The sequence below is a fragment of the Stegodyphus dumicola genome, chromosome 10 (assembly GCF_044657685.1).
Source record: "Stegodyphus dumicola isolate Sdum_Otavi_A_Nest chromosome 10, ASM4465768v1".
Classification (NCBI taxonomy): Eukaryota; Metazoa; Arthropoda; class Arachnida; order Araneae; family Eresidae; genus Stegodyphus; species Stegodyphus dumicola.
In genome coordinates, this window is record NC_140777.1 from 123,860,885 (window position 1) to 123,885,935 (window position 25,051).

A 25,051-nucleotide genomic window follows, 5' to 3' on the forward strand; every position below is an offset into this window, starting at 1 on the left:
TTGTAAGGCGACATGTGCACCACGTTATTTTCATTTTTGCACGCGGTTGGACACAAAAGCATCTCAAGTGTTTAAAAGTTCTTCGTGGCTTCCGTGCAAATTACATTTACTTTCACAGAAGAAATTTTATTTCACAAATTTTTCACATACAAAAAGGTTTGCGTTGAAGACTTTCCAGTATTTTCCAGTTTTGGCACGAAAGTCGCCCTCAGGTCGGCACATGGTACGGCTGGATTTGATGTTTTTATATATGACCCTCCCATCGTAACATCTTTCTCTAACGATCGCTGTTTCCCCACTACCAATTAAGCGCGACAGGAGGTCGGAGGGAACAGCAGTACAGAATATTCTCAACGATTTCGAGGCAGAAAATGTAAGGCAGAAAAAATTGTTTGAAACGTTTTCAGATTCATCAAAAGCTGGCAAAATAATCCGAGTGTGACGATTTGGAAAGCCATCTTTCAATACAGAAAAATCCATCTGTAATGCTGAGAGGGTTAAAGTAGATGTATTATTCCTAGGCACACCTGCAAAAAATTAGTGTTTTATTCCGAATTTTTTAAGATATACGAGAATTTACGTATTGGCATGCTTTCAAATTTGGCATATTTGTTATAAGCGATAATAACATCGAATGTAGTTTACACTCTTTATTAAAATTATTTGAAAGTATGAAGGATGACTTTTTCCCGCTCGTGTTCAGTGAAAAAGAGGAGAGGAAAATAGGTTGCTATAAATTAAGAAGTTCGCTAAGTGAATTATTTTTGGCACAAATTGAGAAAAATGCACCAAGATAAATTTTTAAATTTCTCCATAAATTTCTAACCAAAAATTAGAAAATTTAATATCTAGGCATAATTTGAGCAGTGGAATCGCTACCATGTGGAAAAAAATTGTTTTGTTATAAAGTCCGGTTTTATGAAGAATACTTAAGTTAGAACAATGCTGTATATAAATCTAATATATATCCAAAGTCATGCTTTCAAGACATGAAAAATGCAATTTCGATTTCGTCAATCAGCCCAGTAGAATGGGAGATATAGAACTGTTCTTTTTTTCTTTTTTTTTTTTTTTCTGAGTATACCAATACAAAACAATGGTAGAAGATCAGGTCAGGTACCAATACAAATATTGCCCTAAGAATGGATGTCACTGGCTATTAGAAAAATTAGAGTAAACTGTTGTCTTAATTTGAAATTTAAAGAAAGTGTTTTTTGACCATAAACATGAATTGTTGAAATATAAGTAGTAACAATATTAGTTCAAGAGAATTTGTTGAAATAAGAACATGTCAGAGCCAGTATCTACTGAGTATGAAACATTTGTTCAGCAGCCACACATGAGCAGGCAGTGTGAAAATTGAGGCAGGAGAATAAGTCACCTCTATTCTTTGCTGGTCTCGTTTCTTTGCCATGAGCAAGGTTTGGTGCTGTTGTCTTCTCTGTATTTTTGCCAAAATGCCTATTTGAATAGTATTTTTGGCAGTTACTTATTTACTTAGAAGGGGCCAGTTAAATACTGTTTTTAAATATGAATAATTAAGAATGCATTAATAAAAGTGATTGCATTAATTAATTTAATAATCTATAGTATTTTAAATTCTATTAAAATTAAACTGCTTCTAATTTTACAAAAGAAAAGCACAGGGCCGTTTTTAGGAGTCATTCAGCTGTATACATCACAAAGTATGAAAATACATATAAATAATTAAAAAAATGATTCCATGAATTAATCTAATAACCCATTAAATATTTAGTTCCATTAAATTTCAGTTTCAGTAGCTTCATAATTCAATGTTTGCTTCACAGAAAAAGAAATTTGGTAGCTTTCATATTGAAACGTGTAATAAAATGCAGGAAAAGGAAATGATTAAAGCAATAACCAATTTTAACAATGCATCTAAAAAGTAAAAAACGCGCTAAAATCTATAGATGACATACTACATCATTGTTGCAACAGTGCTGTTTTTAGAACTGTTTCTGTCCCGAGATTTATTGCGATCTCCATAATATGGTAAGCTACCAGGAGAAACAAAACCGATAAATACTTCTGTTTAATTTTTCTATTCTGCTAAATATCGGGTTTTAAGTGAACGTTTCCTGCCACCACAAACATTGTCTGTGCAAACAGTTTGCATTAGCATGTTTAATAATATTTTATGAAATGAGTTTTGGCATTTTAAAGAACAAGACATGCCTTAGAACAACTCTGTGTTTTGAAATTTGTAAAAAAATATCATTATCATTAAGTACAAGATGTCTGAAACGGAACTATCATGCTACCAAATTAGAATTATCATTTACTTCCAGCTCTTTTGCAAAAACTTAGCTACTGAATGCCACCAACTCATATGTATAGCGTTAGGTACTAATGTTGTATCATATGACACCTTGAAGGTTTGGTACCGAAAGTTCAAAAACAAGGACTATTACATTCAAGAAGCAGAGTGCTCTGGCCAGCCTACTGATGTTGATGAGGCCTGTCTGCTAGAACTTATGGAAGATCAGTATGCAACTACTCGAGAGCTCGGTAAGGAATTATTAGACATTAGTCCCATGTCCATTAGTCGCACTATGCATCACATAATCTTTCAATCGCTGGGTGCTGCATGACCTGACTCAAGCAGATAAGGTCTGAATTGTTCGAGCCTCCGCTAATGATGTCAAATATCAACGCAGAGACAAAATTCTGGACCAGATCATCACTTGTGATGAAAAATGGATTTACTTCAGCGACACAGGCCGAAAACAGGGTTGGTTTGCTCCCGTTGGTAGCATTGCAAAGCACAATTTGATGATGGAAAGGTCATGCTTTATCTGGTGGGATTGCCATGGTATTATCTACAAAGAGTATCGGTAAAAGGTAAAACCCCCGACAGTAAAGTGCACAGCGAGATGCTAGTCGGTGTTGACGCTGCTATCAAGGAAATACATTGAACATTGAGTTCCAGTGCAAAAAGGTAATGTTCCATCAAGATAATGCAAGACCACATGTGTCTGCATTCACTGGCTGGACTCTGTATAGATTCGAATGAGATCTTTTGCCAAATCCACCCTATAGCCGACTTTGCTCCTAAAGACTCCTACCTTTATTCACACCTGCAGCTACATCTTGCTGGTGCTATCTTCCATTCTGTGCAACACATCTAAAATGAGGTTGATCTGTTTTTGGACTTGCCATCGAGTTCCTGGCCAAAGGCTTCAAAAAATTACCAAAATGTTCGCAGAAAATCATAGATTTGGGTGGTGATTACTACTTGCACTAAAGGAGCTGCTTTCATTTTTTTTTTCCCCTAATTTTATTAAAAACAGTTTTGGGCAGAAAACTTTATTACAGTCAGATAATTTATCCACAATCAATTAATTGAAAGAAAATGGCTTAAGTTTCTATTGGGATGGGATTTACTCCTCACTTTTCTGCTGTTTTGTGTAAAGTTAAACCAAAAATTGCTCAAAATAGATTGAATAGATAAAGGCAGATACTAAAAGAATAATTCTGACATTAAGTTATTGGGAACGTTTAAAGTTTCCACTCGACATTTAATGTTTTTAAGTAAATCAGAAGGTTTTCAGGAATCTGATTCCTCTCCAGGTGTTAAGTAGTGTATTTTTTGCTGGGTGGATTCTCCCAACCAATTTTTTAATTCAGTGTATAACTTTGTATAAGGACCAGTAGAATATGGTTAAGTAAGTTCCAAATTAATCATGCAATATTTGGAGGAAGATGAGAAATTACCTAATTATACAGTACAAAGTCTGTAATCCAGACTCATCGGGACTTCGGCGATTCTGGATTAAGGGTTTTTCTGGATTATGGATCATCAATTTAAATCTGGTAAGATGGCATGCAGAAATTATACAATTAAAAGTATGAAACCGTAATTTATGAAATAAAGAGCAATTATTTCTCAATGATCTAAAGGGTATCAAAATTTACAAAAAAAAAAAAAAAAAGACTTAATATTTATTCATTTATTTCAGTAAACATTTCTATGAATGTAAGTTGTTTAAGCTGCTTCGTTTTTTGTGCTAATACTTTCTCTTCATTTCTGTAAACAGACATAATTTCTTGTTCAGTTACAAAGTTCCACTGTTCAAGTTCTGTAATTGCTGTGTCGCGAATACCGACTAACTTGTCAATTGAAATTTTTTTGTTTTCAATAACGTTCTCTGTTACTTTCTTCACTATCAGAAGTGAGCATGAGTAAATGCTTTACTGACTTTATGCGCATGCGTAGCGGACGCGCGCATCAAACACGCCCGCGTAAATGCATTACGTGCGTTGGTAAGTTTGTGGCTTTGAGGTCCGGATTATAGATCATTTCGGATAATGGATGTCCGGATTAGAGACTTTGTACTGTATTTGATAATTCATTCTGTGGTAGGTTTGGGGGAGATCTAAAGCAAACTTAACTCTCACACGGAATAAACCATAAAGCTGGGTCTAAGTGAGTGTAAACTGGAGTTTGGACAGCATTTACTTAAGATATTGTGCTAGATTTAACCTAAAATAAAAATAATTCAGCGAAAGAAAATAAAACATGAAGAATGAATGGAAAACAACTGATTTTGAAATCCCAAGAGATGGTAAGTCATCGAAAATAAAACTACATGCTAGGTACTTGCAAATTTTTCACGAAAGCTAATTTAGTAATATTCAGAGGTTACCATTGTGGGCAGGTGTAATTTATATCCTTCTAGCACTCATCAGGAACTTTCCTGACATGTTAAAAAATTGATCTTTACGTAAAATGCATGTCTTGACAGATTGGAATCTTTTATTCTGTTCTTTTTAAAATTTCTCATTAGCGTTGCCGTATTTATAGGCAACAGTTTGGGAGGCTAGGCGTGCTGTTTCATAGCTTCCTCGACTATTCAAAAAAATCTTTCAGGGTTCTATGTATTTTCACCAGATATTTTATCTGTAATATTATATATGATTCACTGTAAATTGTTGAAAATGACTTATTTTTTTTTCAATTTTGAGGAGCATGCCAGCAATATGAACAGTTATATTTTATTCATATACATGTTCTTTGGTCATCTTGTTTTATGGTTTTGCACCTCTGCTCTTCAACCAAATAGTATATGAAACGCAAAGTGGTAAAAAAAGGTGTTCTGGAACCATAAAATCGGTTATCGGTACGAAGGCAATTTTTTTTCACTGCTACTCATCACATTGCATCTCCAAATACTTTGCTTCTGATAAATAATTTCATTTGGTGATAATTTTTATACTTTAACTCAGTTTGCAAAATTTCAAGCTCTTGGGGAAACCATAACATTTTCTTTTTCAGTTGATGATAAGTAAAATATGGGTAACACTTTAGATGAGAAAATAATAAAGGAAATGAAAGAATGAATGATGCTTTGAAAATACCACTGCTTTTTTCCAATTGATAGAAAGATAAAAATGGTCAAAATTTTAGGGAGAAAATAATTAATGAAAGAGACCCAGGGTCCCTATGCACTTGTCATTTGGGCCCCCCACCATCTCGAAGCTATTTTGGAAATTTAGCAGATTAAATGCATTAGTACGGAACATATAATTTGTAATCGACTTTAATAGACATCAGAATTCATAATAATACAGTCTGTGTTACTATAGTTATGTTATTCTATAAGATTCGTATAATTATACGACAAACTTTCTTCTGTGCAAAAGAACGAATGATGTCATCATAGTCAATTGACTACATTATTTCTGACCCTATACACATTACATAGAGTGAATTGAGTCTGTTCTCTCCTATATTAGATCTTAAGTAATTCTTTACCCTCTTTTAACGCTGAAAATGATTTTTCTGCTAAGTTTGACGCTGGTGTATACAACAACATTCGGAGTGCAATTTCTAAGTTTGGATAAATGTCAAAAAAGCCTTGTTCCGATAAGTATTTGTATAGCTTCAGTGACGATAACTCCATAACTTCATCATTCGATGACAAATGAGCTTGCAGGTGCAGACACACGTTTTCCAAAGTCCTATCCAAATTCCCCGGGTAAAAAGTTGTGAGGTTTCTGGCTCTTTCACAGATGTATTTAGATTTCAAACGATGTAGTTTTGTAAGAAAGTCGAATTTTTTACTTAACTTCTCATAAGCAGATCCGTGTCTCCATAGCTCTGTAATTAGTCTATCTATAATGACGTTAAAAATGGTAACTCTGAATCTATCCCTGCCAGAGAGTTTGGGTCTTGCTTCCTTTTACTTCGTTGAACTGACTTTAAGCTTATGTTTTCTCTGCATGTCATATGCATAGCTATTTTCACCAATTTTTCAATAACTTTTGACTCATAATGATCAAAGGTACTGGGTTTCCTTAAGTATCTTAAGTATGTTACCAAAGACTGATGCAGTTCAACGATCACACCCAGGTCGATGTTAACAGATTGCAGAGATCTGTTTACTGTATTGATCCTTTCCAAGATGTCATTCCAGAGAAGTGACAAAAAGCAAGTTTCCATTGAGTCTAATGAATTCAGAAAACCTGAAGCCTTAGAGCATGTAGATGGTTTTTCATTTGCATTATTGGTGATTATCTGAAGAGCTGCCATGATCTCAGACTTGGTAGGCGTCAGCTCAAGCAGACCATCTTGTCTGAAAGACTCTTCCGACTGTTGAATTTGACTTAAGTTTCAACAGCAAAATTTCCCATCTGTGTGTTGATGCCAATATATATATATATATATATATACGATGACTGCAAAGTACTGAAGAAAGATACAGCAGCTTGACAAGACTTAGCCTCACAGGATCCAACAAAATTGAGTGAACCAAACAGGGAATGAAATCTATCAGAGGGTTCACTTGTTTTACTCTCGCTTGAAGACCAGAATATACACCCAACATATTGCTAGCATTGTCGTAAGACTGCTCCCTGGCAATTGGCAATATCCAAGTCATGATTTTTCAATGTCTCTAGGACGACTTAAGCCAGGTCTTCTGCTTTATGGCCACAATTTGGAATGAATTTCAAAAATCGTTCAACAAGATATCTGTCTTAAGAGACATATCTCACTATGAAAGAAAGTTGATCTGGAGTAAAGTCCACACAGATAAGAGAAATATTTGGCATGTATCTTAGTCACAATTGTATTTATTACCTTTTCTGCCATGATATTGATCATTTCATTGCATATTTTGTACGAAAGATATAATGTGCATAAGGTATAATTCCTTTCTTACTGTGGCATTTTCGTGCAAGTCCAGAAAACGATCGAACTCAGCCAAAAGTTTTAGGGTCATAACATAGTTCCCACGGTTTTTTGATCCAAATCTCTCTTGGAAACCTCTAAACAGCAATCCACATGCAGAAAGTGACCTTACAACAGACACAATACGCCTCAAAACCTCATGCCAGTATTTTATTTCTTCTTCCATATGAAGAACAAAATTCTTGTCAACTCTACCAGCAATCTTCCTAGCTAATAGTGTCGCAAGTGCTGACCTGTGTTCGTCCAAATTCTCATGTTCCTTCATTCTTTGAACTACGTTTTTCCAGTTGTTGTACCCTTCGTTAGCTAGTGACCCCAATTTCCCAAACATCTTACAAGGGGCGCAAAAGACTGCACCCTTGCTCTTCGAAAATAGGAGCCAAAGTCGAGGTCGTGTTTCACAATTGCTTTAATCTTTGGCTAAAAAGTGACAGCAATAGATACCTGGTTTTATCTGCGTACTGATACCTTGAAGAAGAAAAGTCGGCATCAATATTTTGTTTCACGCCATTTTGAACAAGGTACTCCAATGTAACTTCGTCCAGCATCCATTCAGCAGGATCTTCACTTAAAGAAGAATTAGATTCAGGATTTTCTAAAGAATCGTTTTTCATAGCTGTTATGGGGTTTTCAGAAATAATGTTTTCAGGTAGCTCATTGTATTAAAAAATGTTTGTTGGAGTTGCCTGTTGATGGTTATCAGCAGCATCACTGCAACTGCCACTGGCTAATGCACTAGTATTACTAGTATTAGGACTAGAGCCAGATCTAGGTCTAGACATAGACGAGACAAAAAATGTGTTTAACTTAGGAACATTACGAAGAAGCTCTTTTTCTTTATTCCATTTTCTTTTCTCGAACTCTTTTAGTTTTTTTTTTTAATTGAAGTCAGACATCGCAACATCGGAAATTTCTATAAAGAATATAAAAGGAGAGGGTCATTAAGCAATAGGAACCGCTTGTTCATTGTTGGGTTATATGCAAGCTGCGAGTGAGATGAACGACCGTATCTCAACACAAGAAGACTGGAGACAGGAAAGTAAACTTGTGTGGAGGGGTAGGCTAAAAAATTACAGTACTAAGTAGTTGGATCTCGCATATGCGTACACTGCGCAGTGGAACGAAATTTGCTTTCTGCACAATGTTTGAAGCTTAACAGTTGCCACAGAACACTTCTTACAAGAGAGAGGGAAAATGAAAAAGCCTAGCTTTGTTGCACACAGGGCTGTAAGTTATGAGTTCCCTGTTTTGGCAAAATGTAGTAAAAATATTTATTATAATATTATTTTCGATAAAGCTTTTTAATAATGCAAGCCAGGCTTTTGAGCTTATGTTAAAATTCCGCCATCAGGGCCCCGAGGCTGGGACCTTGTAGGCCTAGGCAGAAATTTGGCACTGGTGGTATCATGTGGCCTGAAGTAAGCATGAAAATCAAATATGTTGTATGTCATAAATATCGCAAAAAATATTATTTCTTTCCAAATTGATTGTAAGTTAAAATATTGTAACCCTTTTAAAGGGAAAATTAGTTATTGAATCAATATCATGCTGACAACATTGTAGTTGAAACAGTCTGAAAAATGAAAATCTGGTGATCAAGTTTGGCAACTCATTTTTTTTTTGATTTTTGACATGGTGATCACTTTTACAAGGCCATACCAAACTCTTAATTCTTTAAAATAATAAAGGTATGAGTACAAAATTTGTATGCAATGTTATACTTCTAAAAGTTCCAATACCTCTGCTTAAAATACATCTATTGAGATAGTCTTCTCATATATAATGCAGCTCATAATCTTTACTTGATTCAATGAATTGAAAGAAATGTTGAATTAACCTTTCTCATAACATCTCAAAAGATAAAAACTGTTGGTGTCAACACTTTGGTCATAGGGACAATAATCTGATTAAGCAATCAAAATTATTAAATATTATTTAAATATAAATTATCTCCTAAATAGAGAACTTGCCTTAGGAATTATACTAAATAATTGCAAACATAGTACATGTATTCAATGCTTAAAGTATACTAACTGATTGTATAGAATCAAAGTTTAGCGCTTCCAAACTACTTGAGTATATTTACTTTGTCATTTTAAGACCAATGCAGACTCAATTCCTTAGTGATTTTCCATATTTCAAAACATTCATTGATGATTTCATAGATTTAAATTGATATGTTTAATCAAAAGGAAAACAATGAAATGATTTCAAAACTAAAGTAGTTTATTGTTCTCATAAAAAAATAAAAATACTAAGGGATAACTTGGGAAACACATCAATAAAGAATTTAACTCTTTCGCATTGAGAGAGGGCAAATTCTCTTTTCCCCAAACATCGAAAATGCCTGTGTCTACAAATTTCTCCTGGAATTCTTTTCGTTCCCCATGACAAACTGAATACTGCAGCACTAACAATAAATAACCTACTTAAATAAAGCGAGAACTTGGACACTTTCACCTTGTGTGAAGCTACCCCACGGGACGGAATTGCAACCTTGGGTATCAAAAGCTAAACATTGACACTAAACAAAGGAGAAAGAAGGTGTATTAAAACAACACAACAGAACTACTTTTAATCGCTTCAAAAGAATGATTGACATGTCATTTAACAACACCTGAAAGCAATAAGCAATGCAGTAATGTGATGGGGGAAAGCACTAAGTATAAAATTATTAAGGAGCTTAGGGCGTCCAGCTGATGTCTGAATGCTCAGGCGTTTGGGGTGACTTCGATGTGGAAGAGTTAAAGCATATCTTGCAAAATATGGGATAAGTGATCATTTAACTGTACTGCATTGTCCAGCATAATATAGAGTTGGTGAATGCAGAAGCATTTTCATCGTGAATAGTAATCATTTCATTATTTGATACCATTTAATGTTATACGAGATTTTCAGGAATGTACAATTTTGTGTTTTTGTAAGAAGGGTGCAAACCTGTGCATGTTGCTGTTAAATAAAGATTAATATTTATTTAGAAAAGTGCTTAAAAACATTGGTAGTAAAATTTATTGATAGAAGCTTTGGTTTAGAATTAATATATATTAATTTTTAAATGCAGCTTGAATATGCTTCTAAAAATAATAGTACTCTATGAAATATTTATATAAAGTTTAAGTCTTTTATGTGGTGATACATGATTTATAATTTTTTTTTGTAGTTACCAATTTATATAATTAAATACATATTTCATCTGACATCACGTACATAAAATTTTTTGAAGTTAAGTAAAAGTATGATTATTATAATATTTTTATCAAAGTGCTTCTTATTTTTCAGGATTTCTTTAATTATCAGTCTGTGGCACAGAAAAGTTCAGGCAATATTAGTAAAGTTAAAACCAATAAAGAAGTGGCCAAAAGTCTGGATGGTTCAAATTCTTTGATCTATCCTTTGCAGGTATGAACTGCCACAAATTTCTGCTATTTAGGCAATCTTAATAATATAATAATTGTGTTACACAATAATATTTTTGACACTTTTCCGTTAACCCCTTCGAGCCGGGTAGCGAAAACGCGCGCTTATCGTGGAGGCCGGCAGTGTCTTCCGCGAGCGTCTCTCCAGGGCCGGGGGCTTTTTTGCTACTAAGCCTAAATCCATGAAATTTCCGAAGTATCAACGCATTGTTTAATAATGCTCTATAGAGTATTTAAACGGCTTATGCTTTATAAATATTTTTATATATATACTTTAATTACCTTATTTCCTGTTTAAATGCATATTTTACACATTTTATTTTAATTACTCACCATTTTATGACTTTTAACATTATACATCTGAAAACTAAATATATTACTTAAAATTCTCTTTTCGTTTGAAAAATTTGAAAACAGGGATCTACACACTGTCCTACGTTACATTCCTTGATCTCGTAATAAATCATTTGCCGTTTTGGAGGATTTTTCCGGGAATGTGAACAAACGAAGCATCGTCGTCTCATTTTCTTATCAGTCTCTTCTGAACAAAGTTTTGGGAAATGTCTTTCAGTTAAAATTTCAGAATCAATATCAGAATATCAGAATTTCAGAATCAATATCTGAAATATTTTGCATCATTTCTGCTATTTCATGCTCTGTTAAACATTTTCGACGCTTCGACATTGCAACGGTAAAAACAGAAATAATTCATGTCTAACAAGATCTAATTATTTTCTAAAAACTGAACTGTAAACCGAAATATTCGACGCTTTAGTGCATATAAAACTTCTACTTACAATAAACAACTACCACGTGCGAATAAAGTGCGATTTAAAGAGACGTCATAAATCACGCCATTTGGAAACATTTAGTTCCCCATTTGTTTATATAATCAAAAACACGTGTATGTGAGTCATGCTTCTCTCATTTCGAGTAGAAGGTCTAATGTACATGTATCTGAAACCATATGGACATACAGTGCCATCTTGTGGCAGAAATTATAGTTTCTGAAACGTTCCAGGGTACTGGCACAAATACGTGACAGTCGGTAGTAAACGGGAAAATGCTCTGGCACGCCTGCGTGTCGGCCGGTAGGTGAGTGTGTTCGTTGCTGGCACGTAGACGTGACAGTCGGCGCAAAGGGGTTAATGCTGCATATTTTTGGCATATATGGACTCATTTCCCATGCCCTTGGCTCCATTAGATGAAACAGAACAGTTGAGAGTAGCAATAGAGAAACAGTCTCTGATCTTGTGACAAGATCTTCCAAGCTCAGTTTACATATTTATTTTCTTTTTTAACCACTTGCGCTATGACTAAACTTCATGGTTGCAGTGCAGTGCACTACAATATAACAAGCGGTAAAGTGTCTCATTTACGCCGCTTCGCGTCTGCGAGTACATCCGGAGCTGTAACTCAAGAAATAAACAATCTCATTAGGCGACGTGTGCACCACGTTATTTTCATTTTTGCGATAAATGCCTATCGACGTGGTGTTCACGTTGCTCGCGGTTTGAGACAAAAGCATCTCGATGTGCATGGCACTCTTTTTAGCGTAAGTGCTTAAAGCTTTTATCAAGTCCTTCAGTTTTATAATGCCTATCAATTTTAACATTAGGATGAGGTTACCAGAAATTAGCTTGCATCTCTTTCATATAATTATACCAACCAACCATCTGAAACAAACTTTGGTTTGCAAAACTCTGTAGAAGTTAATTTCTAATGTTAAAAGTAAATGAATCTGCAATAATAAAATGCATGCACGACTAATCGTGTGGATCCTTTCCTGTAGCAATGAAGGCTGCGTAGTCACTTTGGCTGTAAATTGCATTTTAATTTTATGAGGTGGTTAATCAAATATGATCTTTCTTTGCAAAGAATATATTTCTTGAAGAAACAGAATAGCTGATTGCTCATGTATTGGCAGATCCCAAGCTGTGAAATCCATCGCAATGAGAAAAAACAGATTAGGCATTTGTTTAGAAAGATAATTATCACTGCTGTAGAAGCCAAATCAAATTGGTGATACTTGACACTGAGGAATATCTTCCCCCCCCAAAAAAAAGAATAAAGTGGTGTAGCATTAATGGATAAGTACCATATATTAATGGAATGCTTTATATAATAATTAGCAGACTGATTCCGAAAAATCAGGAATTTTAGTAATTTCTCATGTGTATGATGTTTATCAGGTACATTTCTTTATTTCAGAGACATCATTTAATTATATAACATTGTTTTAATACCATTAAAATAAAAAGTTCAAAATTTATACAGATGATGGTGTTATATAACATAATGCAAAAGGTTCAAAAGTCTCATTGATTATTTTATAACAAAATATACTAACAGCTATGTGAATAATGAATTATTTGCAATAATTTAAATTACTTGATATTGCAATCTTTAAGAATTTTGATTTCAAATTACCCATCTAAGAGTATGTAATGGAGTTTTCCATTGCTAGTATGTTCCTGCACCAGTGTGAATCATGCGTTGCTCAGCTGTTAGATTTAAAATTTCTGACTTCTGTGGGCTTCAAGATTCTTTTTGGCAGGATTTGGGAGCTGATTTATATGTGTGATATGATATTTATGCTTTATGTGTTATTCAGTGATGTTACCTTTGTTTGTATGTTGGTCAGTGAAAACTTACTGCCATGCGAAGGTTCAGTTTAGATATTAGAAACCAATTGATGTAATGACTGATGGCAGGAACTTTCTAATTTTTTAAGCTGTGCTATACTACCAGAACATTTTTCATCTACATCATTGGGAAACTGTGCCTAAGTTCTCTATTTTTCAAACTTTATTTTAAGTTTTTAACAAGCTGAGCTCTTTGAAAGCAGTAAATGTGTTATTTTCTCTGTTAACATACCTATTTAATATTGTGGTGATGGCGATAAGGAGCGCGCCTTGCGCCCTCCGATAAGTGTGGCAACCCTAGAGGAGAAGTTTTCTTACGAGTAGCGAGCAGAGCGAAACAGGCAGGCTGTCGGGGAGTATGCGCGATGTTCCTAAATAAAGCTTAATTTTTATTGTGCACTATGTCTTGTTAATATTTATATTAATGCAGTACGAACATAATCTGTGATATGGAATTCGAGGATTGGTGGTAAAAACATAACCGGAAATTTCCATAATGGTAACCTGGACTGTGTTAAATCGTATGAACAGTTCTCAAGCACTTTCGGTTTTGACTACAAGCCATCACTCAAGATCTCCAAACCAGAAGTAATGGATTACATCGGTTTTCATCCTCCGAATCACAGATGAGTACTAATTATAGATCATTTTATAATTCTGTTTTCTACTTATCATTTAATTTAATTTTCTTTAGTTAAATTTTTGCTTTTATTTTGGCTTAAAAACCTTGCACAATGTCTGATGTTCATGCCGTCCAAATTCCGGTTTATAACCGATCAGACCCATCTTTATGGTTTATTATGTGTGAAAGTACTTTTGCTCTTGCCACCCCCAAACCTATCACAGAATCCATTACTAAATATAATTATGTAGTTTCTCATCTTCCTCCAGATATCGCATCACTAGTACGGGATTTACTTATGAAACCAGACCCTATTGATCCATATGCAAAGCTTAAAACTGAGTTAATAAATCGTTCAGGAGAATCTTCTCAGCAAGAAATTCGCCAATTATTATCTGGAGAGGAATTAGGCTCTCGAAAACCTTCCGATTTGCTTAGAAATATGAAGCGTCGAGCAGAATCTTTAAATGTTCCTGATAACTTAATGTTAGAATTATTCCTTCAACGTTTGCCTTCGACTGTTCAGTCTATTTTAGCAGCGATTTCCAATTTAACTGTAGATAAAGCTGCAGAAATTGCCGACAGAATTTTAGAAGTAAATCCAACCCCAGGGACTTGTGCCGTTTCTCGCACAGTCGATCAGTCTCTTGAGGATAAATTATTTAAACAAATAGAAAAATTAAACAAACGTATTGATCGCATTTCTCTTTCTCGTGGTCGCTCGCCAAATCGCGGAGATCGCAATAAGGAAAGAAGCAATTCCAAAAGGAGAGATTATTCTGTTTGCTGGTATCATAGACGTTTTGGGAAAAAGTGTAGAGATGACAAATGTACAAAACCTTGTTCATGGCAGGGAAACGAAACCAGCAAAGAATAGAGGCGACTTATTCTTTGCCTCAAGTTTCACGTCGCCTGTTTGTTCGTGACCGTAGAACAAACCTTTCATTCTTGGTCGATACCGGCTCTGACGTGTCCTTACTTCCAGCAAATAATTCTCAAAAACGGAATTCGTCCCAACAAACACTTTTCGCTGCTAATTCTTCTACTATTCATGTTTATGGTCAAAAAACACTTTCTTTGGATTTCAAATTAAGACGACAGTTTACATGGACTTTTCTTATAGCAAATGTTAGTACACCCATTCTTGGAGCAGATTTTCTCCATTTCTTTGAATTGCCTGATCTCAGAAACAAATGTCTCAAAGATTTAAAAACGCATTTTAAAACCGTCGGTTGCGTGAAAAATGCAAGCATTTATTCAGTAAAAACTGTATTTAGTGATACACCATATCACAAAATTTTAAAAGAATTTCCTTCAGTTACTAGATTACCAGATCCTAACCAACCTGTTAAACATAACACCGTTCATTATATCATAACTAAAGGTCCACCTGTGGTTGCAAAACCTCGTCGGTTAGCTCCAGATCGCTTAAAAATAGCAAAACAAGAATTTCAAACTATGATGCAATTGGGGCATTTGAGACCTTCGAGCAGCAATTATGCATCCCCACTTCACATGGTTCCAAAAAAGGGAAGTCTGGAATGGAGACCTGTAGGAGATTATCGAGCATTGAACGCTCAAACAATAAAAGACAAATACCCTATTCCATGTTTAGCCGATTTTACTGCTGCATTGCACGGTACTAAAATTTTTAGTCATGTCGACCTGATTAAGGCATACCATCAAATACCAATTAACCCAGCTGACATCCACAAAACCGCCATATGCACACCATTCGGTTTATTCGAAAGTACCCGTATGCAATTCGGCTTATGCAATGCATCCGCGACTTTTCAACGTTTTATAGATGAAGTCACGCGGGATTTAGAAGGTGTTTACGCTTTTGTCGATGACTTGCTCATAGCCTCTAAAGATTTTGAGGAACACTGCAGGCATTTGAAAGCTTTATTTTCGAAACTTCAGGAATATGGACTTTGCATAAATGTTTCAAAATGCACCTTTGGTCAAACATCTATTGATTTCTTAGGTTTTCACCTTAGTGAAAACGGAATTGAACCCCTTCCTGACAAAGTCAAATGTATTTTAGATTTTCCTCAACCTACCACTCTCACTCAGCTTCGCCGATTTTTAGGCATGTTTAACTTTTATAGATGTTTTATACCTAAAGCAGCACATATTCTTTCTCCTTTAAGAAAATTGTTAGAAGGCTATATTAATAAAAAAAAATCTCGTTCTCGTGTTCAGGATTCATCCCCACAATTAAATTGGAATGAGAATGCTGAACAAGCCTTTATTGCTGCCAAAAATGCCATTGCTCAGGCTACCCTTTTGAGACACCCTATTCCCTGAGCCCAGCTAAGCATCTGGGTAGATGCCTCAGACGTCGCAATCGGCGGCACACTTATGCAGTTGTCTCAACAAACATGGGAACCTATAGCATTTTTCTCTATGAAACTCAGTAAAAGTCAACAGAAATGGTCCGCGTACGATAGGGAATTATTTTCTATTTATTCTGCAATTAAGAAATTCCGACACATGTTAGAGGGCAGAAATTTTATAATTTATACGGATCAAAAACCGTTAATATACGCTTTTAAACAGAACCCTCATAAATGTTCACCTCGACAATTGCGCCATTTAGATTTTATTTCTCAGTACTCTACTGATATTAGGCATGTGCAAGGTTCAAAAAACGTTGCTGACGCTCTTTCAAGAATCGAAATTGATTCCATAACAAAATCTCCATTTTTGGATTTTAAAAAATTTTCGGAAGCTCAACGGCATGATCCGGAGGTACAAGACCTTCTCAAAAACAACACATCATCTTTGAAACTGGAATTTAAACCGTGCCAATATTCTGATGGTAATATTCTTTGTGACATATCAACGGACATTCCTCGTCCATTTGTTCCGAATTCCTTTCGCAGACTCATCTTTAATCATCTGCATAATCTGTCACATCCAGGAATTGCAGCTACCACGAAGCTTATTTGTTCTCGTTGTGTATGGCCCGATATGAAACGTCATATCAAAAATTGGGTGAAATCCTGTGAATCTTGCCAAAAATCGAAAATTACTAGGCATACTAAAGCACCACTGGGCACATTCTCTCTTCCTGATGCACGTTTTTCAGAAATCCATATGGATATCGTCGGACCGTTACCTCCATCAGAAGGCAACGTGTACCTTTTGACTCTAATAGATAGATTCTCCAGATGGCCTGAAGCCATTCCCATCCCGGATATGAAAACGGAAACCATTTGCAGAGCCATCTTCAACTGTTGGATATCTCGTTTTGGCTGCCCATCGATCATAACAACAGACCAAGGTTCTCAAATGAGATCCGCACTTTTTGCAGAATTCACGCGCATTTTGGGTACGAACAGAATCACAACAACAGCCTATCATCCAATGTCCAACGGCATTGTTGAACGATTTCATCGACATTTAAAATCTTCTCTCAAGGCTCACGAGACCAATAACTGGACTGAAACACTACCAGTTGTTATGCTTTGTATTCTGACAGCCGTAAAGGAAGATCTACAGTCATCTTGTGCTGAACTGGTGTACGGCACAACTCTCAAGCTGCCTAGTGATATGATAACGTCATCTAAGATATCTCCGTATGACACACAATTTATCACGAATCTTAGGCATAGAATGCAACAATTGAATCCAATAGCAACATCTGCACATTGCCAAGAAAAATGTTACGTAAGTGCTACCTTAAAGTCGTGTACGCATGTATACTTACGTGTCGATCGAGTAAAGCCACCTCTGTGCCAACCATATACAGGTCCGCATAAAGTCCTTTCTAGAACAGACAAAACTTTCACAATTGATGTTAACGGTCTGAAATCTACTGTGTCTATAGACCGTGTGAAACCAGCCTATTTGCTTTCGGACTCTAATTTGCCTGAACTGAAAACAAATAAAGACTTAAAGACAGTTCAGCAGAATAAATCTGCAAACGAACTCTCTAAGACACAAACTGTCACCAGATCGGGAAGACATGTTCACTTCCCTAAGAAACTTGCTTCTTACATAACAATTTAAAACATTTTTTTTTAAATTCATATCTTAACATATTTCTTGTTATTTCATGTTTATTATATGTGTCAATACCTTGTTATATATTGAATTTCATTTTGATCTTTTCTAATTTTATATTCTAATTTTGTAATCATGTAAAAATACCCGACAGTTCGGATACTCTGAGATAATTTCATAACCTATGTCGTTCCTTTGAATAGCCATTAAAGGAACTGGGGGGAAACTCTGTGGTGATGGCGATAAGGAGCGCGCCTTGTGCCCTCCGATAAGTGTGGCAACCCTAGAGGAGAAGTTTTCTTACGAGTAGCGAGCAGAGCGAAACAGGCAGGCTGTCGGGGAGTATGCGCGATGTTCCTAAATAAAGCTTAATTTTTATTGTGCACTATGTCTTGTTAATATTTATATTAATGCAGTACGAACATAATCTGTGATATGGAATTCGAGGATTGGTGGTAAAAACATAACCGGAAATTTCCATAATATAATTGATAATATGCTAAATTGCTAAAATTATGGGACATTTACTTCATATTATGTGGCATCCTCCATAGCCTGTTGAAGTACAGCAGATGATGCAGCATAGATTTCAGAAGCTGGCAGAAATCTTCTGGTGAGACGTAGTACCAAATCATCTAGATATGATGCAGTTTCTCGGGTCTTGTAAAATACTGAATCTTGCATGCGAGTGAACTTTTTTGTCATATTTCATAAATGCTTCCTGAATTTGTTTTTAGTAAATATGGTAACTAGGTCATTTGTTGAAAATATCTAAACTAGTCTAGAACAGTGCTTGCTTGACAAGATTGTTCATTTCCTTTTTAGAAATTTCTGTCATTTTTTGGGTTGTACAGAGTCATTGACAGCAAACAAATGGTTCAAGAAAATGATTCTCATTTAATGCCATATTTAGCAGGATTAGACAATCCAACTAAAGATCTAAAGATTAAAAAAAAAAAAAAAAACCACTTATGCCATTACAGAGAAAAAAATGTCTGCAAAATGCCTTGTTGACAACCTGGATTCGTGCTATCTACCTTTTAAATTTTCTAGAGTCCCTTACAGGTATGTCTGATGGTTTGCTGTTATTTAAAGGCATCTTCTGTTGCTATTTCCCATTAATGCTAAATTTTGCTATACTGCTGATCTTGTAAATATTCCTGTGATACTTTCTGCATTGAATCTTACAGTGTTGCTTGTTTTGTTAGCAGTGACAGTTCTGGTCAGATATTGCTACATAAATCTTAACATTATATTATGACCACCATTACCTAATGGATTGAAAAATACTGAATACCCAATTAACTTCAGTAATTGATTGCTGTTTTTTTAAGCTCCAATAGTCATTGTCTTATGATAATCTTGTAATATTCAATATGCCGTATTGAATTTGGAATACATTCATTTCAATATGCCCTATTTAATTTGGAAATTGTTTCAAAACTGAAAAGTTTATAAATGGTGTTGCTAATGCCATATATTATTTACTTGAGTACAGAAAAATCATTTGGTTTTTGGATAAAGCATAAATTTTGTGATTTGTAAATTTGAAGAGTAAGAAGCGCATTAAAATCCATCAGTTTGAATGTCTTTATGAGAAGTTCATATTAAGAAAACAGAGATATGAAACATGATTCCATCACAGAGGTTGTTGATAAAAAACTGAGGAGGAATTTAAGTAGGTAGATAGCTCTTGTGTGCTTTTCTTAATAATTCAAAAATCCAATCAGATAGTCATTTTATAAAATGGTTTGGTAAAAAGGCCCGCAATTCAGTAAATAATTTTATACAATCATGGATAGTTATTTTACAGAATGATTCGCTAAAGGACCTTTAATTATTGAATATAATACTCAGAGAAGATTTGATAAAGTATTTTTACATTTTGCTGTCTCATATAATAGATTAGGTATCTCATTAGCAGCTAACTTTTGTACCCTCAATGGCCAATTTATTGAGACTTAGGGCTGCAGGCTATGTAGTATGTTGTAATTAGCAAGTATAGATTATGCTTCGGAATAACAAAACACCAGTTATTTTAATATCCTGGTGGTATTAGTTTCAAATAATAATTGTATGAAAATGGTACTGAGCTGATTAGAAGAATTAAAATAATACACAAATTTCGTGTATAATATATAAACTTTAATTTGGGGGTGCTGAAAATACTTCACAGGCTACATGTGGCCTGACTGTTACTTGTTGGTCATCGCTGAAGTACCACTATAGTTCAGTACAACTGGAAAAGGAATCTTCAGACAATTATTTTTAACTTTCAACTAGAGTCAAATTAAAACATTTCTTAGTTTAGTGCTATGAAAATTCAGCTTAACTATTGTTCTGACCCTTACCATTTTCTAAATTTTCTTGTGGAAGGAAGCAGATAGCAAGACGATTTTCAAGATTTTAATTTCCAGACTTCACAAATAAAAATTTTGCATAATTTAAAAAAATCTGCAAATATGGCTATGTTTCACTTGCCTTTCATCTTCATTTGCATTACCTATCAAAGGCCAAGGCCATTTCAGTAAGCTTCCTCCAATGGATCCGATCAGTCGCTACAGCTTGCTAACGATTGATTTTTGTCTTGAGATCTGCATCCAAACTATCCATATTGTGCAAGGTTTTTCTCTTTTCCTGGGATCTTCTACACTTGCAAACATCACCTTTTTAAAAGGTTTCAAGTAGTCACATTTAAAAATATGTCCAAGTCACCTGATAGCCTTTAATCCTCAGCAAATTTTAAAAAAGAATGTTCCTCCCCCCTCCCCAGTGAAATTTATTTACAGGCAGTTACTGGATATTGATTATTTAAATGTTTTCACAAATTAAAACCTTATAATTATAAACACAATTATGTTCAACTTAAAACAGTTCAAAATTAAAACGTTAAAAATCTATATGTGAATTCATAATAATGCAAAACATTTATTTACAGTTATGTAAAATAATATATGTGTGCAATCATTGTTTTGAAGGTTTGCGCATGCTCTTTATAGTATAGATAAAATAATTTAATGGGGAATACTTTTTTTGTGTGTGTTGGGGGATTTACTCAAGCTTTGAATGTTTTTTTTTTTTTTTTTTTTTTTATAATGTATAATGTTGAATGTTATATAGGTAGCAAATGACTATGAAAACATCATTAGAAGATTTCTGGCAAGAGCTGAAGCTGATCCTGTATTTGATAAATATCTTTCTTATATTTGCAGTAAGTTTCCATTTCTTAATATGTGCTTTATGAAAATGATCAATGGCTGTGCTTATTATTTTTATGAAACTTGTAGAAGTATTGAATATTTCTTTTGACATTATTTTATTATACTCTTCTGGCAAGTTTTGGCGGGGAGATGGAAGCAAACAGAAAGGTTTTTCAGAAAAGTGTAATGCTGAAATTAAAAAATTATGTACAGTTAGAATGTTAACACTTGGCATGCGGGCAACGTATTTTTACGTTTTTTGCAATCTGTCATTGGAGTGCGGGTCATGTAAAAATATGTATGGCCTGTGGGTAATGTATTTTTACATTTTTTTGCAGTCTGTCACTGGAGCGGGGGTCACGTAAAAATATGTATGGCATGCAGGCAACATATTTTTACGTTTTTTTTGCAGTCTGTCACTGTAGCGCGAGTCACGTAAAAATAAGTATTTAGTAGATTTGTGGTGGATACCCGCTAACCACCACAAATCTAGACAGTATATGGGTGTTGTTTGCGTTGCTAGGCAACGCTTTGCATTTTTTCTTTCAACAAGTCATGATTGGTCGAGTTTGTCTTTTGTTGAGTTATTTCGTCTTCAATCGAATTCTTAGTTCCAGAACGTACAAGTCGTGTTTTGTCAATTTGAAGCTTGGTTTTTTATTATTGATTAAATAAATTGATAAAATGAACCCTTGTGACAAAGATAGTGATGAAGAAATATGCGCTGACAGATTTTGCTGTCTCATATAATAGATTAGGTATCTCATTAGCAGCTAACTTTTGTACCCTCAATGGCCAATTTATTGAGTCTTAGGGCTGCAGGCTATGTAGTATGTTGTAATTAGCAAGTATAGATTATGCTTCGGAATAACAAAACACCAGTTATTTTAATATCCTGGTGGTATTAGTTTCAAATAATAATTGTATGAAAATGGTACTGAGCTGATTAGAAGAATTAAAATAATACACAAATTTCGTCAATAATATATAAACTTTAATTTGGGGGTGCTGAAAATACTTCACAGGCTACATGTGGCCTGACTGTTACTTGTTGGTCATCGCTGAAGTACCACTGGACTTTTCGTATGATAGTGATTTTGAAAGTCAAGATATCGAAGAAAGTGACGATGATGAAATTATTCCACGTTCTCGAGTGTTCGTCCGAAGAAGAATTTCTAGTAGTTTTGAAACAACTTTTGATGAAGAAGCAGATGAATGGTCATCGATTGACAATCCTCCAGACCTTGAAGAGTTTTTGGGTCATCCTGGGATAACTAACATGGCTAATGTTCCTGAATCCACAGCTGATGCAGTAAAGTTATTTATAGGCAATGACGTTTTTGCATATTTAGTCACGGAATCAAACAGGTATTATTATCAAAATATGAATCAGTTCAAAATATCTCCCAAAAGCATGAAATGGAGAGATATTACGATTTCGGCCATGGAGAAATTTTTGAGGCTTATTATTTTCATGGGACAAGTTGGTAAAGACGCCCGAGACGATTATTGGTCAACTGATGTCTGCACAAGTACACTGTTTTTTTCGAAAACTATGTCGAGGAATAGATTTCGCCAAATATGGAAGGCTTGGTATTTCAATAACAGTGAAGACATCACAGATGATTCTGATCGATTATTCAAAGTCAGGCCTATACTAAATTGTTTTGTTGAAAAATTCAATAACATTTACAAACTGAAACAACAAGTATCATTAGATGAGGGCATAATACCTCGGAGAGGACAATTGTTTTTGTAAATTTACAACGCTGGAAAAATTATAAAATACGGCATACTCATACGAATATTGTCTGAAAGTGACACTGGTGTACGTTTGATCGAAACGATACTCACAGTAGTTTTGCCATATACTGATGTCTGCCACCATTTGCACATTGACAATTACTACAACAGCGTCGATAACACGGAAGACCTTTTACATACAAAAAAAAAAATTACGAATTTGCGGAACAATTAGGAAGAATAGAGTGCCTGGAAAAAACTAATTTGAAAAACGGCGAAACAATCTTTCGAAGAAAAAATGATATATTGGTGCAAGATTGGCAATCCAAGAATGAAATCAGTCTCATCTTTTCTATTCATTCCATGGAAATGAAAGAAAGTAGTAATGTTGATCATATCAAGAGACAAAAAATTATAAAGCCAAATGCTTTGATCGACTACAACAAATACATGAAAGGAGTAGATCGGATTGATCAGTATTTGTCCTACTATAGTATTTTCCGTAAAACAGTGAAGTGGACAAAGCGCTTAGCTATGTATATGATGAATTGTGCATTTTCAATGCATATGTAGTATACAGTTTGACAAAGACGTAAAAAAAAAAATACAAGAAATTTTTGCACTGCATCGCACGGCATTGGATTACTGATGAACTACCTGAAATCAGCACTGAGAAACCAGAGCAAATGATATCAAAAGGTGACCTTCCTGGAAAATTGTCCATGGATATGCGCAAACAAGTATTGGAGAAGATTGTTGGTGCCGGGAAGAAGAAAAATCCACAAAGACAGTGTGTGCAATCAAAAAAGTGCGAAGTGAAACGTGTTTCATATGTAGCTTCTGCCGTGTTTCTTTTCATAGAGGAAAATGCTTTGAACGGTACCATACTGTAAAGAACTATTAACGTGTTATCAGTTCTATTTGTACTTGTTATGAAAAAATATTTTTGAATGCATTGTAAAATTTTAAAAATTTATTTTTGTGATTTCGTAATTTTTTTTTTTTTTTTTTTAAATAATCATACAGTATATATTTAAGTGTAAAATAAAAAAAAAATTGTTCATAAAAACAAAGTAGTTTTCAATTTACTGCAATTTTCCTGAATAACTATACTTCCGTGCGATTCACGAAAAATTGCCCGCTGCACGCATAAGTTCGCGGCGAAGTATAACCGCATGTCAAGTGTTAAGGAAAGGAAATTTGCGGATAAGGCTTCCATAACATCTCTCATATCATTATAAAAAATCATCTAATAAAAGTAGTTACAATAATTTGTTTTGGTCTCATTTGCTCCATCTGTTAGTTACAGAATTATTCAGCTTCTCCATAAGTTCAGTTTTCAACTATTATTTTCTCTGCTGTTAATTAAGTTTGTTGTTCAGTAGTCTTTCTGATTTTAATTTCGAGGGATTTGTAATATTCTTTAGCAATGTATTTTAATGTATATCAATCTATCAGCTGCATTAAGAGGTCATTACTATTTCACATTAAATAATATGAATCTGAAAAGGGGGATGTAAGTAAATCCTACATAGGGTATCATTTTTTAGACTTCATTTCTTTAATTGATATAAAATTTCTGTTTGTGCGTATTCATATCCTTAACACGTTCGTGACGGGCACCTCTGTTACCGAAGCGTTCTCTTGGGACGGCGCGTTAACCGGATTCATCGTCCTGTAGGAATGAGGAATTTACATCGCTAAGCCTAACTTTGGGAAAAAATTCGTATAAATGAAATTTGTCATCTAATGTTTCCAATTTTGGGTACATTATGAGAAGAACATTCAGGTAGTCATCAGAATAAATTTTAAGTCTTTGTTGTTATATTTTCCTTAAAAATTTTATAAAATACTCATTCTAGAATAATATAATTTTTCTCTTATCACACAAATAAATATATGTGGAAAAATATCCAAACAATCTCAGATTTTATTTAACACAACACATAATTAAAATTAAAAATATTAAAACTGTCTTTCATAAAAATTCAAGGAACAAACAACGAAATGTAAGCAGTGTTTCAAAATGAGACAGTGTATGATAGTCTTTGAAACATGGGTGTAGGCAAAGTCCAACGTTTCATTAGTCACAAGAATATAATACCTGCTGCTATTTTACTCAGCAAATTTGACTCATTTAGCATTTATATATGTTCTACAGTCAGATAGTGCTAAAAAGAAAAAAAAAAAAAATTAAAAAA

General features: G+C 34.5%; 1 protein-coding gene across 11 annotated transcripts in view; it reads left to right on the forward strand.

Annotated features, from left to right (window-relative positions):
- The window catches only part of LOC118184533 (uncharacterized), a 130,913-nt gene that overhangs the window by 22,297 nt on the left and 83,565 nt on the right, over positions 1-25,051 (forward strand). For 10 of the 11 annotated variants that reach the window (XR_015043535.1, XM_085825497.1, XM_085825504.1 and 7 more), the window contains 2 exons: positions 10,493-10,612; positions 21,028-21,118. Coding sequence is in view for 10 of the 11 variants with exons in the window: in XM_085825497.1 (XP_085681623.1) it covers positions 10,493-10,612; positions 21,028-21,118 (211 nt within the window). In the remaining variant the exon portion in view is untranslated. The remainder of the gene's footprint in view (positions 1-10,492; positions 10,613-21,027; positions 21,119-25,051) is intronic. The other variant, XM_085825502.1, reaches the window with a different exon arrangement.